The sequence below is a fragment of the Trachypithecus francoisi genome, unplaced genomic scaffold (assembly GCF_009764315.1).
Source record: "Trachypithecus francoisi isolate TF-2019V2 unplaced genomic scaffold, Tfra_2.0 Lachesis_group20, whole genome shotgun sequence".
Classification (NCBI taxonomy): Eukaryota; Metazoa; Chordata; class Mammalia; order Primates; family Cercopithecidae; genus Trachypithecus; species Trachypithecus francoisi.
Genome location: NW_022681466.1, coordinates 9,922,138 through 9,935,561, shown reverse-complemented (window position 1 = coordinate 9,935,561; position 13,424 = coordinate 9,922,138). Strand labels below are relative to the sequence as shown.

Below are 13,424 nucleotides of genomic sequence, written 5' to 3'. Positions count from 1 at the left end.
TCCCCACGGGTAACAGACATCTTCAGAAATATGTACTTTGATTTCTCACCTGAAAATCATCAAATGCTACTGAGAGTCTTAAACAAAACAAAACCAAAAAAAAAAAGTCCTTGGTTAGAAATACAGAAACTAAAGATCATCTTTGAAAGAAGGAGAATTTACCTGTAATTCCACAACCCAAGCATGACACTGTCAACGTTCCCTTATGCAACCTGCTACACTGTGTGTGTGTAATTGATTTATATGTAAAAATATACAGACTCGCTGGATGGTGTTAAAGTCAGCTGTTTTTGCTTCTTATCCACTCTCTTTCACGGCCTTGAATTTCCTTCTACTACGTCCGTGCTAGCGGCTCCAAAGTGTCCCATCAGGGCCACATCACGGTGAAACCAGTGCCTGGCTGGGGCCTACCGAGGGCGCTCCTGTTTTTCATTACTGTAAACAAAAGCATGGCAGTGTTTCCTATGCAGCCGCGGGCACCCAGCCACAAGACCCCCCAGTGCACATGGGCATCCGTGGCATCTCAGTAAAGGCACCTGTCCCCCGCAGATTAGCCAACTGAATGTGCTCATCACGCTTCTCATTGGGAACCTCAGCGCTGGCGACAGGATGAAGATCATGACCATCTGCACCATCGATGTGCATGCGCGGGACGTGGTGGCCAAAATGATCGTGGCCAAGGCACGAGCGCCCCGTCCCAGGGGCCTGGGGAAGGGCCAGGGGACACGGGGTTCAGGGCAGTGCATTCAGGGACTCCAGACCCTGCTACTTCCTCTTGCTGGGGCACTGACTCTGTTGCTGGCTGCGGCTGCCTCCTAATCCCCTTGCCCGGACTCACCCCCGGTGAGCCACACATAGTGGTCAGAGGAGCGGTGCCCGCCCATTGGAAGTGCCATTCCATAGCAAGATTCCACTGAGGGTGGCCATACAGTTGGACGTGGGCACTGGAGGGGGAAAGAGGGCCAGGGAGGGTTCCCTGGGCACCCGGGGACCAGCCTTGGAGGCATGCCGGCCTTCCTCAGCCAACCCTAGCTCTTGCATTCCGCTTGGCAACAAGAGCTCCGGCTCATCCTGCAGGTGGAGAGTTCTCAGGCCTTCACCTGGCAGGCCCAGCTCCGGCATCGCTGGGATGAAGAGAAGCGACACTGCTTTGCCAACATCTGCGATGCCCAAATCCAGTATTCCTACGAGTATCTGGGCAACACGCCGCGGCTGGTCATCACCCCACTCACCGACAGGTGAGGCCTGTCCCTGAGTCATTCACGTGTACCCTTGGGTCCCTTCCCCAAGATGCTTGGCACTGTCCCCCTTGGATGTCAGCTGTGGAGGCTGGAGGGACCGGGCATTTACGTCAGGTGGACGTGTGTTCACATTCAGTTCTCCCACCGTGTCCTTGTTCCAGCACTGGCTGTGTGGCCTTGGGAGAGTTCCTCCACCCCTCTGTGGGCCTGCTGAGTTGGGGTCACGTTTTATGGACCTTCACGAGCAGACTCTGGTCTTCGTAGCAGTGCCCACCTCCCCAAATGCCGCAGGTGGGAAAGGCACCTGGGCTGCCTCTGCCCCACGGTGATGGTTCCTTTGTCACAGCGGAAGGTTTTCTGCCCTCTTCCACTGTGTCTCCTGGGGCCGAGCAAGTGTAATAACTGCAATGAAAGAGAAGGTGGTGGCCGGGCGCAGTGGCTCACGCCTGTAATCCCAGCACTTTGGGAGGCCGAGGCGGGTAGATCACCTGAGGTCAGGAGTTCGAGACCAGCCTGGCCAACATGGCAAAACCCCATCTCTACTGAAAATACAAAAATTAGCCGGGCGTGGTGGTGGGCGCCTGTAGTCCCAGCTACTTGGGAGGCTGAGGCAGGAGAATCATTTGAACCCAGGAAGCAGAGGTTGTCGTGAGCCAAGATTGTACCACTGCACTCCAGCCTGGGTGACAGAGTGAGATTCTGTCTCAAAAAAATAAAAATAAAAGCAGGGAGGCCGTGGGGTCACTGGCACACGCGCTTACCTGCAGTCATTTGCAGGTGCTATATCACCCTGACCCAGTCCCTCCATCTCATCATGGGCGGAGCCCCCGCGGGACCCGCTGGGACCGGTAAGACTGAGACGACCAAGGATCTGGGCAGAGCCCTGGGCACCATGGTCTACGTCTTCAACTGCTCCGAGCAGATGGACTACAAGGTACGCGGCCGGAGTCCAGAGGACGGGCCCAGAGTCCCCACGTAGAAGCAGATCCTAGCACCCTGACCTCCGAGGCCCCGCAGTGAGCTCCAGGTCTCTGGATACCTGTGAATGACACTGGGGAGGAGGCGCCAGGGCCCCCACTTGCTGGTGGCATCCACCTCAGGTGGTCCCTCTGGAGAGACTCCCAGGTGGACAGACGTAGCCCCAAATGTCCTGCCCCAGGCCCCGCCCTGGAGGTGACCGTCTCTCAGCTTCAGTTGTGAGATTGCCCCGGAACTGGGGACTCTGCACAGGGGAGCACCTCCCTCGTGGCTCAGCATGGGGTGGGGTACAAGCAGCGTCCAGGTGGGTTTGGGAGGGGAGCAGGGGCCGGGCCCGGGCCCGTCAGTCATCAGAGCCTGCACAGGACATCATCAGTTCACAGAAGGCCAGGCAGGGGAGGGGATACTTTGGAGCTCCAGGCTGCAGCAGCCTCTTGCAAGAGCGGGAGGTAAGGGAGATGGATCCCTGAGTTTTGGACCCTAGGCCTGCAGAGGGTCTCCCCTCCCCAGCTTGGATCCGAGCTCCACATCTGGGAGACCCCTCTGGAGGTTGAGGATGGGGCCAGCAGCCCCTGTTCACTGTCAAGGCCATGCAGTCCACATCCACCTCCCGGATTTTACAAAAGTGAAATCTGAAGTTGGATCTCCCTAGAAGGGGCTTATTATCCACCTGGAATCCCAGGGGTAGATGGGAAGAGCCCTTTGGATGCCCAGGTGGGTCCTGGAAGGGACACAGATGCCTTGAGGAAAAGCCTGTGGCCTGTTCGACGCCCCCCCCATCCCAGCTTAGAGGACTCTCTCTCCTCTCCATGCAAGAAAGAAAAGCGCTGAGAAAACATGCCCTTAGAACTTAAAATGTGTTTCTCTGAGACCCCTTGTTAGGGACTCCAGGAAGCCTCCATTCCGGTGACTGGAGAGCTCTGGGGTCAAGGGTGAAAGGATGGGCTCTTCCTGGTACCCAGCCCTCCACGGTGTTACCCTGGGCAGTAAGCTGACCTGCCTGCTGGCCTGCGGAAGGCCCCAGTGCACTGGAGCCTGAGCGAGCTGTGGGCAGAGAACACAGCTGAAGAGGCAGGGGGAGGCCCCTGCAGCGCCCGCCCTCCCTGCCACCCTCCCAGCTCTTCCCTTCTCCATCTCGCCCTTTCCAGTCCTGTGGAAATATCTACAAGGGCCTAGCCCAGACGGGAGCCTGGGGCTGCTTTGATGAGTTTAATCGCATCTCGGTGGAAGTCTTGTCTGTGATTGCTGTGCAGGTAAAGTCCCCTGCCTGCGGCCTCGGGGTCACGTCGGGTAACTGGCTCGACCGCTTTCCTATGACCTCACACGCCTCTCTGTGAGATAGACAGAAATAGTCTGAGATAGACCCTCCTTGCCTGTCTGCAATGTTCCAAGCACTGAAGGGTGGTGTGGTGCCAGTGAGCCCCTGCCCTTCAGGGTCCCACAGCCTGGTTAGGCATACAGATTGAAAACAGAATCAGATGACAGGTTACATGTATGGTAGCATGCTCCCTCTCCTCTCCATGCAAGAAAGAAAAGGGCTGAGAAAACATGCGAGGCTTAGAACTTAAATGTGCTTCTCTGAGCCCCCTCATTAGGGATTCCAGGTGGAAATACAGGTGGGAGAATAATTAATTTTGCTTAGGAAAGAAGGACAAAGTGCTTTGTGACTGGTATCAGCAGAGCTGGGCACAGGAGGTGCTGAAAGGGAATGGCAGGAAAGAAAGGAGGAGGAGGAGGAGGAGGGAGGAAATGTGCCCGTGTATTTTGGGAACAACCATGCCGGGGCACAGAGCGTGCAGTGGGGTGGCTGCGGCGACATGGGCGCAGGGACCTTGGAGTGGGGAGTGGCCTGGGCCATGCTTGTTAAAATCTCCAGCATGGGCCCCACTTGTTAGGATTAGCATTTCTGCGTCTTAAATAAATGCCTCAGGTGATCCTGACACCTGCCGGGGTTGACAAGCACTGGGCTAAGGTAAGCGGAGGCCAACCTAGTGGCCAGGATAGACCAGGAGCATGTGGGGTGTGGACGTGCGAATGCTGCCTGGGCTGCTCAAGCCCCGCAAGCTGGGTGGAAAGCCTACTTTATTTATTTGTTTGTTTATGTTTGGTTGGTTGGTTGGTTTTTTTTGAGACAGAGTTTTACTCTTACGGCCCAGGCTGGAGTGCAATTGTGCGATCTTGGCTCACCGAACCTCTGCCTCCCGGGTTCAAGCGATTCTCCTGCCTCAGCCTCCTCAGTAGCTGGGATTACAGGCATGCACCACCAGCCCGGCTAATTTTGTATTTTTAATAGAGATGGGGTTTCTCTATGTTGGTCAGGCCGGTCTTGAACTCCCGACCTCAGGTGATCCACTCACCTGGGCCTCCCAACCTGCTGGGATTACAGGTGTGAGCCATCGCGCCCGGCCGAGAGCCTGCTTTATACACCAACTTAACCCCTGACTCTCGGCTTGGCAGTGATGTGGACTCCCTGCACCTCCACCTTCTAATCTGTAAAACGGCATTGGTGACACAGGTCTGCCTGTGGGATTAGAGGTGGCCGGGGGTGGCTGCTTCCTCCTCTCCTTATGCTCCCTCTGCCCCAGTCATGCCCCAGGGCCAGCGGCCACGTGGCCAAGAGAATGGGGACCCTAACCCATGGGCAGTGCTGGCTGTTGCCATGGGGACCCTCTCCCTCGCCCGCAGCGCAGGAGCGCACAGTTGCTGAGCACCTCCGAGTCCATGAACAAACCCCAGAATATTGATGTAGCCCCTACTCTGGGCACTGAATGTTCACGGGCTCCGATGGAGACTGCAGGAGAGGCTTGGCCTAGGCGGAAGCAGTGCCGTTCCGAAGGGCCCCAGCCCTGCCAGGGGGTGAGCTGCACGCTCAGCAGACTAGGCGTGGGGGTGTCTGGGATCACCAGGGCACCAGGACTTGGCTCTTGTGGGGAAGACAGGGAAAGGCAGGCGCTGGGAGCAGCTTTACCGCGAGTATTGGGCTCCCTCAAGTGGCGACTTGGAGAGCCACAGCTGCCTTCTGCAGGTTTCCAGAGACCTCAAGCAACAGCCCCTGAAGCTCTAGGTTTAACCTCGTCGCTGACAGGTGGCCTTCAAGACCGTCTGATACGGAGGTGGCCGCTAACCAGTCCTCTGACAGATCAGTGCCAAAGTAGTAACAGGACAGAAAAGGGCTGGGAGTGGAACCCCGCTCAGCAGGGACGAGGTCTTGAAATACTTACCGGTTCCTGCAGCAGCCTGGGTGCGTCTCCAGAGAATTTTGCTGAGTGATAAAAATCCATCTGGGAAGATGGTGTACGACACAATTCCACTTATACAACATCTGTGAAATGACCAAATCACAGAAAGAAAGGACACAGTTGCCAGGGGTCAAAGGGAGGGAAGCGGGCAAGAGGAAAGTGGGTATGGCTATAAGAGGGGGCATAGGGGTCCCCGTGGTGACAGCAATGCTGGCCTCAGTGTCGCACCCCCCCACCCCGCTGTGACTGGCACTGTCATTAGCCAAGATGCTCCCATCAAGGGACATGGGGCAGAGTATGCAGAATTGCCTTTGTATTTTTTTTCTTCCCCCCAATCCCTGTCTTTTGTATTTTTTGTTGAGACGGGGTCTTGCTATGTTGGCCAGGCTGGGCTCAAATCATCCTCCAGCCTCAGCCTCCCAAAGTGCTGGGATTACAGGCGTGGGCCACTGTGCCTGGCCCTCTGTATTATTTCCTGCACGACATGTGAATCTACAACTTTCTCAAAAATAAAAGGCTTAATTTTAAAAAGAAACTAGGAGGACCCTGCAAATTCACAGCCTTATGCTGTAACATACATGAAGGCCCCTCTGGCCTGTGGAAGCTGGCCATGTCCATGCTAACATGTCTATGTCTCCAAATGTGCAGGTAAAATGTGTCCAGGATGCAATTCGGGCCAAGAAAAAAACATTCAATTTCCTGGGAGAGATCATAGGCCTCATTCCCACTGTCGGTATCTTCATCACTATGAACCCTGGATACGCCGGACGCACGGAGCTGCCTGAGAACCTAAAAGCCTTATTCAGGTACATGGCCCTGGTGAAAGTGACGCCGTGGTAAGCCAGGCCGGCCACAGCAGCGTCCCAGTGCCAAGGAGTTAGCAGAGGGGAGGGGCAGAGGGCAAGCTGGAGAGGGAAAAAGTCATCAAAAGCTCCCAAGATGGCCGGGCGCAGTAACTCACTCCTGTAATCTCAGCACTTTGGGTGGCCGAGAAGGGTGGATCACCTGAGGTCGGGAGGCTGAGACCAGCCCGGTCAAGATGGTGAAACCCTGTCCCCTACTAAAAATACAAAAATTACCTGGGTATGGTGGTGCATGCCTGTAATCGCAGCTACTTGGGGGGGCTGAGGCAGGAGAATCGCTTGAACCCGGGAGGTGGAGGTTGTAGTGAGCCAGGATGGTGCCATTGCACTCCAGCCTGGGCAACAAGAGCGAAACTGTCTCCAAAAAAAACTCCCAAGATGACGCAGGCGAGGGCCTCCTAGAAAGCGCTCTGTCTTCCCCCTGGGTAGGAGGACCCCACCTGGGACACAGCGGTGGAAGGCAGGGTTGGGGGATTGGGGTGGCTCTGAGGAGGGGCCTGAAGGTACACCCAGCAGAGGATGGGGAAGGAAGAGGGAAGTAGGGAGCAGGCGGGCTGGGAGCCTGGTTCCAGGGCCCAAAGGTTCAACACTCTGCTGTGGTCCACCCGGCAGGCGAGGTGTGCTCTCCTAGGTGAAGAGGGACAGGCGGTGGTGTAGGTGGGGGAGGGAGTGGGCAGAAGCCCATGGGCACCGCTGACCTCCCCAGGCCCTGTGCCATGGTCGTCCCCGACTTCGAACTGATATGCGAGATTATGCTGGTGGCCGAGGGCTTTCTGGAAGCTCGCCTCCTGGCCAGGAAGTTCATCACCCTGTACACTTTGTGCAAGGAGCTGCTGTCGAAGCAGGTGTGTGTGTCCTGGAGCTCATGGCGGGTGCGGGTGGGAGATTGAGATGCAAGCAGCGGCCAGGGTTGGCTTCCGGACCTGCCTGCTGGCCGTGGGAAGGTGAGCCCACATCTGCCCGCCTGTGCCCACTGCCCGCAGGATCATTACGACTGGGGCCTGAGAGCCATCAAGTCTGTGCTGGTGGTGGCCGGCTCCTTGAAGAGGGGCGACCCCAGCCGGGCGGAGGACCAGGTGCTGATGCGGGCGCTGAGGGATTTCAACATCCCCAAGATTGTGACCGACGACCTGCCCGTGTTCATGGGACTGATCGGGGACCTCTTCCCGGCTCTGGATGTGCCTCGGAAACGAGACCTGAATTTTGAAAAGGTTGGTACTCCCGGACGCTGGGGCTTCCTCCCCGCTGATGTTGGACGGGTGGGGACCTGTGTCACACTCACATTTCCAGGTGCTACAAAGAGACCTCTGAGCCACAGCTGTCTGTGTGGCCCTGGCCAGCCCCACTCTCTCAGTGCTGGGGGAGGTCAGTCTCTCAACTGGGGTTGGGGAACTTTGGGCAAACCGATCCCCTGCACAAAGTCACAGTGGAGCTCTGTGAGCTCTCAACGTGGACAGCAGAACTTACAAAGGCATGTGCGTTGGAGAGCAAGGCCGCCTGCCAGAGGGCAAGAGGCCCGCCAGCCTCCCAGTGAGAAGAAAGGCTGCTTTAATTCCTCACCCAGCCTCATCCATGTCTCCCCAGATCATCAAGCAGAGCATCGTGGAGCTCAAGCTGCAGGCGGAGGACAGCTTCGTGCTGAAGGTGGTGCAGCTGGAGGAGCTGCTGCAGGTCCGCCATTCGGTGTTCGTCATCGGGAACGCGGGCAGTGGCAAATCTCAGGTACGTCACCCCTGCCGGGACCCTGCAGGGATCTGGCATGGTGGGGGAGGGCTGGGGCGAAGGGTCAGCCCTCCATCACTCCCCGCCACCCCAGAGACCCCAACTCAGTACATCCCGGGAGCCCTCCAGCCTGAGTCATGGGCCAGGGAGGAAGCTGGAGGCTGAGGAGGAGGGGAGGAGTGGCTACAGCCCCTGGTCCCTGATCCCTGATCCCTGATCCCTGATCCCTGGGTGAGGCCTCCCTCCCTGTTCCTCCTTGTCTTCCTGCTCTTCTCTCCTTGACGTCAGTCACTTGTCTCCCTGTCCCTGTGGCCAGCCTGACCCATCGCCCTCCTGTCCCTTGCCATGTCCCGGAGTATGGTGACGTGCAGAGGGTGGTGGCGGATATGACTGATGTCTGTGACGTGGAAGATTCCATGCCAACCAAGTGTCCAGCCACAGGCCCACAGGCTGGACTCTTCTACTATTGTTTAAAAGCACTCCCAATGCCAGCCACACGGGAAAGCTCACCACAAGTGATGTTTTATAAGGCAGAGGCTGCATGAACCCAGTTTCCTAAAAAGAAACTCAGACATACACATACATGAAATGTCCTCAATTGCGTCTTTAAAGCTCATTTTCCTTGAATGGAGGATTATGGGGAGTTTTCCTAGATGGTTTTGCAGTGTGTGCGTATTACTTGTACCATGAGGAAGAAAGTAATGTGAATGTTTTCAGAGCCTTGCACAGTCTAGGGCAAGCAGCTCTCTGCAGGCTGCAGACACAGTGGACAGTCAGCTTCCCGTCACCCAGGCCACCTTCACCTCGGTCATGGTTGGGGAGTGTAAACTCACCTACGTGCCCCCAAAGCAAACCTGATCCAGAGAAGGGTTCAGCCTCGTGGTTCATAAAAGGCATCCAGGGCTGGGCACAGTGGCTCACGCCTGTAATCACAACACTTTGGGAGGCCGAGGCGGGCTGATCGCCTGAGGTCAAGAGTTCAAGACCAGCCTGGTCAACATGGCAAAACCCCGTCTCTACTAAAAATACAAAAATTAGTTGGACATGGTGGCAGGCGCCTGTAATCCCATCTACTCAGGAGGCTGAGGCAGGAGAATCACTTGAACCCTGAGGCAGAGGTCGCAGTGAGCTGAGATCACACCACTGCACTCCAGCCTGGATGACAAGAGTAAAACTCCATCTCAGGGAAGAAAAAGAAAAAAAAAGGCATCTAGGCCCACCCACGATCCTGGGGTTAGTGGGGCAGGATGTGCCAGGAACATGGAGTCACACGTGAGTGACCCACACCTTCGCCAGGTCCTCAAATCCCTCAACAAGACCTATCAGAACCTGAAGAGGAAGCCGGTCGCCATGGACCTGGACCCCAAGGCCGTCACCTGCGACGAGCTCTTTGGCATCATCAACCCAGCAACCAGGGAATGGAAAGATGGTAACGAGGGTGGTCCCGGGACGGGCTGTAGGGGCTCACCCGGTCCGTCCGGTGCAGTGAGCATGTGCTGAGCCGTTCCCACGTGCAAGGCCAGCCTCCCCAGCCTAGGGTGGGGTGCACAGGCACGTGGCCTGCAATGGTGGCACCATGGTGACAGAGTTTATGGGGAGCAGTGGGCACGTGGCACCTGGGCTGAGGGGTAAGGGATGGGGGGGCCACAGGAGCTGGGACAGTGAGGACTGCAGGCCTGCCCTGGGCAGGCCAAGGGGAGAGGCCAGAGCAAGGATGGGTGTGACCCATGCAGAGTGCATGGGAGCCCAGATGTGCAGGCTGGAGGCTGCCTGGGGAGCCCTTGCCTCAGTCGGTGGACTCTGGGGAGGAGCTTCCCCTGGGAAGTGGCATGCCCAGGTTTGCACTTTATTTTTTTTTATTTTTTATTTTTGTTTATTTATTTATTTATTTTTGAGACAGAGTCTTGCTCTGTTGCCCGGGCTGGAGTGCAGTGGCCGGATCTCAGCTCACTGCAAGCTCCGCCTCCCGGGTTTACGCCATTCTCCTGCCTCGGCCTCCCGAGTAGCTGGGACTACAGGCGCCCGCCACCTCGCCCGGCTAGTTTTTTTGTATTTTTAGTAGAGACGGGGTTTCACCGTGTTAGCCAGGATGGTCTCGATCTCCTGACCTCGTGATCCGCCCGTCTCGGCCTCCCAAAGTGCTGGGATTACAGGCTTGAGCCACCGCGCCCGGCCGGTTTGCACTTTATGAAAGGAACTCGGGGCCAGGCGCGGTGGCTCAAGCCTGTAATCCCAGCACTTTGGGAGGCCGAGGCGGGCGGATCACGAGGTCAGGAGATCGAGACCATTCTGGCTGACATGAGGAAACCCCGTCTCTACTAAAAAATACAAAAAACTAGCCGGGCGAGGTGGCGGGCGCCTGTAGTCCCAGCTACTCAGGAGGCCGAGGCAGGAGAATGGCGTGAACCCGGGAGGCAGAGCTTGCAGTGAGCTGGGATCCGGCCACTGCACTCCAGCCCGGACCGCAGAGCGAGACTCCGTCTCAAAAAAAAAAAGAAAGGAACTCGGGATGTTGGAGAGTGGGCTGCAGAAAGGAGCTGTGAGAGCTGAGGAGGTGTCAGCGGGAGCAGGGTGGTCCTGACCAGGAGCCTAGGGGAGGGCTCTGCCTAGCCTGTCCCCCACACCCTACCCATCAGAAGTGGCCCTCCCTGTGACCCGCTTTCCCTGTCCCCCTTCGCTGGCTCCTGCATGTACAGCTCACTTCCCCCTACTAGAAGACAAGCTCTGTACCCCGAGCCCCCACCTCGCCCCATTCCATGCCTGACGCATGAAGCGTGCTCCGCAGACCTCTGCTGAGCATGAGTGGACAGATGGACAGAGCTGGGTGCACAGGTGCTGCGCCCCGTGGGGTGTTGAGCCTGGAAAAACTGAACCAGCCAGGGACACAAAGAGAGGCTAACAGGGAGGGTACAGGGTCGGAGGAGGACGGGGGGCCTCAGACATGGAGAGGGCATGTAGGAGGGAGGCCACAGAGAAGGGAGGGCAGGGAGCCCGGGCACCTCATGCCCGAGGGCCTCTGCTGTCCCTCTGAAGTAGGGGACAGGCCACCTCCAAGAGAGAGGCCAGGGTCAGGACCGGTGGGGACTGGAATGGGCCAGAGTGAAGGGCCCGGGGTTACACCACCCACCTCCCCCAGGCCTGTTCTCCACCATCATGCGAGACCTGGCCAACATCACCCATGACGGCCCCAAGTGGATCATCCTTGACGGGGACATAGACCCCATGTGGATCGAGTCTCTCAACACCGTCATGGATGACAACAAGGTTCGCGGGCCCTGGACTCTAACCCCCAAGGTCACCCAAGGCAGAGGGACAACGGGGGCTCACAGGGAGGCGCCTATGCAGCACTCAGGCCCTGCATGCTGGGCTTGGGGCAGGCGGCATGTCTGGAGCTCCACAGGGAGCTATGAGTGAGGGGCGCCTTATCGCGGGACTTTGTCACATGTGCTGTGGTTCTGCATGCACCTCACTTTACATTTTAGCAGCAGGATGGGTTCAGGGTAAAGGCCTAGGGAGCAGAAATTGTTATTTAGAATTGTCTAGAAGCCATTTTTCTAAAAACGCTCCTCAGTTGGATGCAGAAGGTAACACAAGACTTTCCAGGATGGGGAGGGGTGACGGTTTGAGAAAGCAGCCCTGACCCCGTGCTGCAGCCCTCCCCGTTGTGGGTGTCTAGAGGCTGCTGGAGTCAGGGAGGGCAGAGAAGTCCTGGGCCAAGGGACTAGGGCTGCGTGGCAGGGCTGGCCTGAGCCCCTCCTCCTTGTTTGGAGGTTTGCTCCGAGGACCCCCACCCCAGAACACCACTGGGGCGGCAGGTGTCGCCACAGGACCCCACGGGCTGCTATCCCTCTCCTAGGTCCTCACCCTGGCCAGCAATGAGCGAATCCCACTGAACCGCACCATGAGGCTGGTGTTCGAAATCAGCCACCTGAGGACGGCCACCCCAGCCACTGTCTCCAGAGCCGGCATCCTCTACATCAACCCAGCCGACCTGGGATGGAACCCGTGAGTGGGGCTCTGGCTTTCCTGTTCCAAACCTCGGCAGGGAAAGACAAAGTTGTTGGCCTGTTTCAGAGTTGCATGTTCATTCATCATTCATGTGACAAACTGTGTACCAGGCCCTCACCAGGCACCAGGGCCGCAGCAGTGAAGGGGTGAGAGACAGACCCGGGAATAAATGGTATAAATCCAAGTGACACGAGGCAGGGCGGCTGAGCAAACGGACATTTGCACAAAGTGCCGGGGAACAAGGGCTGGTGTGGGAAGGGAGGTCTTGGCCTCCATGGAGGTAGGAAGTCTTCCCAGGTGACTGAAGTTTGGGCTGCCGTCTGAAGGGTCAGGCTGCCTCCCGGGGATGAAAACAGACTCACCAGACAAGAACATGTGCTCACAGGGCATGGCGGGGAGTGGGGTGTTCCCGGATGGGCAGTGGTCAGGTTCTCCTGGCCAGAGCATAAAGGGGGAGGCCTCTGGCGGGAAGGTGCTGATGCTGGGCTAAGGTGCAAACAGCGCTTTCCAACGTGACGAGGAAAAGCAGCCGGTCTTGCCAGCAGGACGGGGGCCGCTGGGGATGGTGGGAGAGGAAGGGATGGGTTTAAGAGATATCTGAAATCTGGAGAAATGGAAGACTTGATATTGATTCCAGAGGCATATTTTCAGACTTGGACACATGGCTGGTGATTGACAGAGTAAGGGATTTCCTGGGGACATAGAAATGACAGTTTTGTGCAAATGTCCCGCATGGACTTAGGCAAAAATCCCCAGAATGCTGGGGCATTACTGGGGTAAGAGGCTTCAGAGGAGCATCTTGGCTGGAGGTCACAGTTCATCCACCCGCCCACTCACTCACTCACTCATCCACCCACCCACTCACCCACTCACCCACCCACTCATCCACTCACCCACCCACTCACCCACTCATCCACCCACCCACCCACTCACCCACCCACTCATCCACCCACCCACTCACTCATCCATCCACCCACCCACTCATCCACCCACCCACTCGTCCACCTACCCACGTACCCACCCACCCACCCATCCACACCCCCACCCACCCATCCACACCCCCACCCACTCATCCACACCCCCACCCACCCACTCATCCACACCCCCACCCACCCACTCATCCACACACCCACTCATCCATACACCCACTCATCCATACACCCACATGCCCAGTACTTTGCACACCTGCCATGTGTGTCCAACCCCGGATATTCCATGCTGAGGAGCTGGGCTCTCCAGGAAAGATGTAGAGAGGGATGAGAGAAGTTGGCTTTCTGAGAAAAACCAGCACTGTTGGGGAGGAAGAGGAATCTGTGAGGGATTCAAAGGAGGAACGAACCAAAGGCACAAGGGAACCCAGGACATGTTATCCC

The 13,424-nt window shown here is 57.3% G+C and overlaps 1 protein-coding gene and 1 long non-coding RNA gene across 11 annotated transcripts in view; one reads left to right on the top strand and one right to left on the bottom strand.

Annotated features, from left to right (window-relative positions):
- The window catches only part of DNAH17 (dynein axonemal heavy chain 17), a 158,495-nt gene that overhangs the window by 76,076 nt on the left and 68,995 nt on the right, over window positions 1–13,424 (top strand). For 8 of the 10 annotated variants that reach the window (XM_033182418.1, XM_033182417.1, XM_033182416.1 and 5 more), the window contains 10 exons: window positions 1,078–1,238; window positions 2,019–2,175; window positions 3,368–3,472; window positions 6,107–6,264; window positions 7,028–7,166; window positions 7,305–7,532; window positions 7,906–8,043; window positions 9,340–9,472; window positions 11,180–11,307; window positions 11,900–12,048. In XM_033182418.1, coding sequence (XP_033038309.1) covers window positions 1,078–1,238; window positions 2,019–2,175; window positions 3,368–3,472; window positions 6,107–6,264; window positions 7,028–7,166; window positions 7,305–7,532; window positions 7,906–8,043; window positions 9,340–9,472; window positions 11,180–11,307; window positions 11,900–12,048 — 1,496 coding nt within the window. Of the gene's footprint in view, window positions 1–549; window positions 682–1,077; window positions 1,239–2,018; window positions 2,176–3,367; window positions 3,473–4,687; window positions 5,076–6,106; window positions 6,265–7,027; window positions 7,167–7,304; window positions 7,533–7,905; window positions 8,044–9,339; window positions 9,473–11,179; window positions 11,308–11,899; window positions 12,049–13,424 lie in introns of those variants that run through there. The other 2 variants (XM_033182425.1, XM_033182423.1) reach the window with 2 other exon arrangements.
- LOC117066774 lies at window positions 209–6,592 on the bottom strand. Its single transcript, XR_004430502.1, has 3 exons — window positions 6,538–6,592; window positions 5,441–5,541; window positions 209–1,643 (listed from the first exon to the last, which is right to left on the bottom strand). It is a non-coding gene; the product is annotated as an uncharacterized LOC117066774 (long non-coding RNA).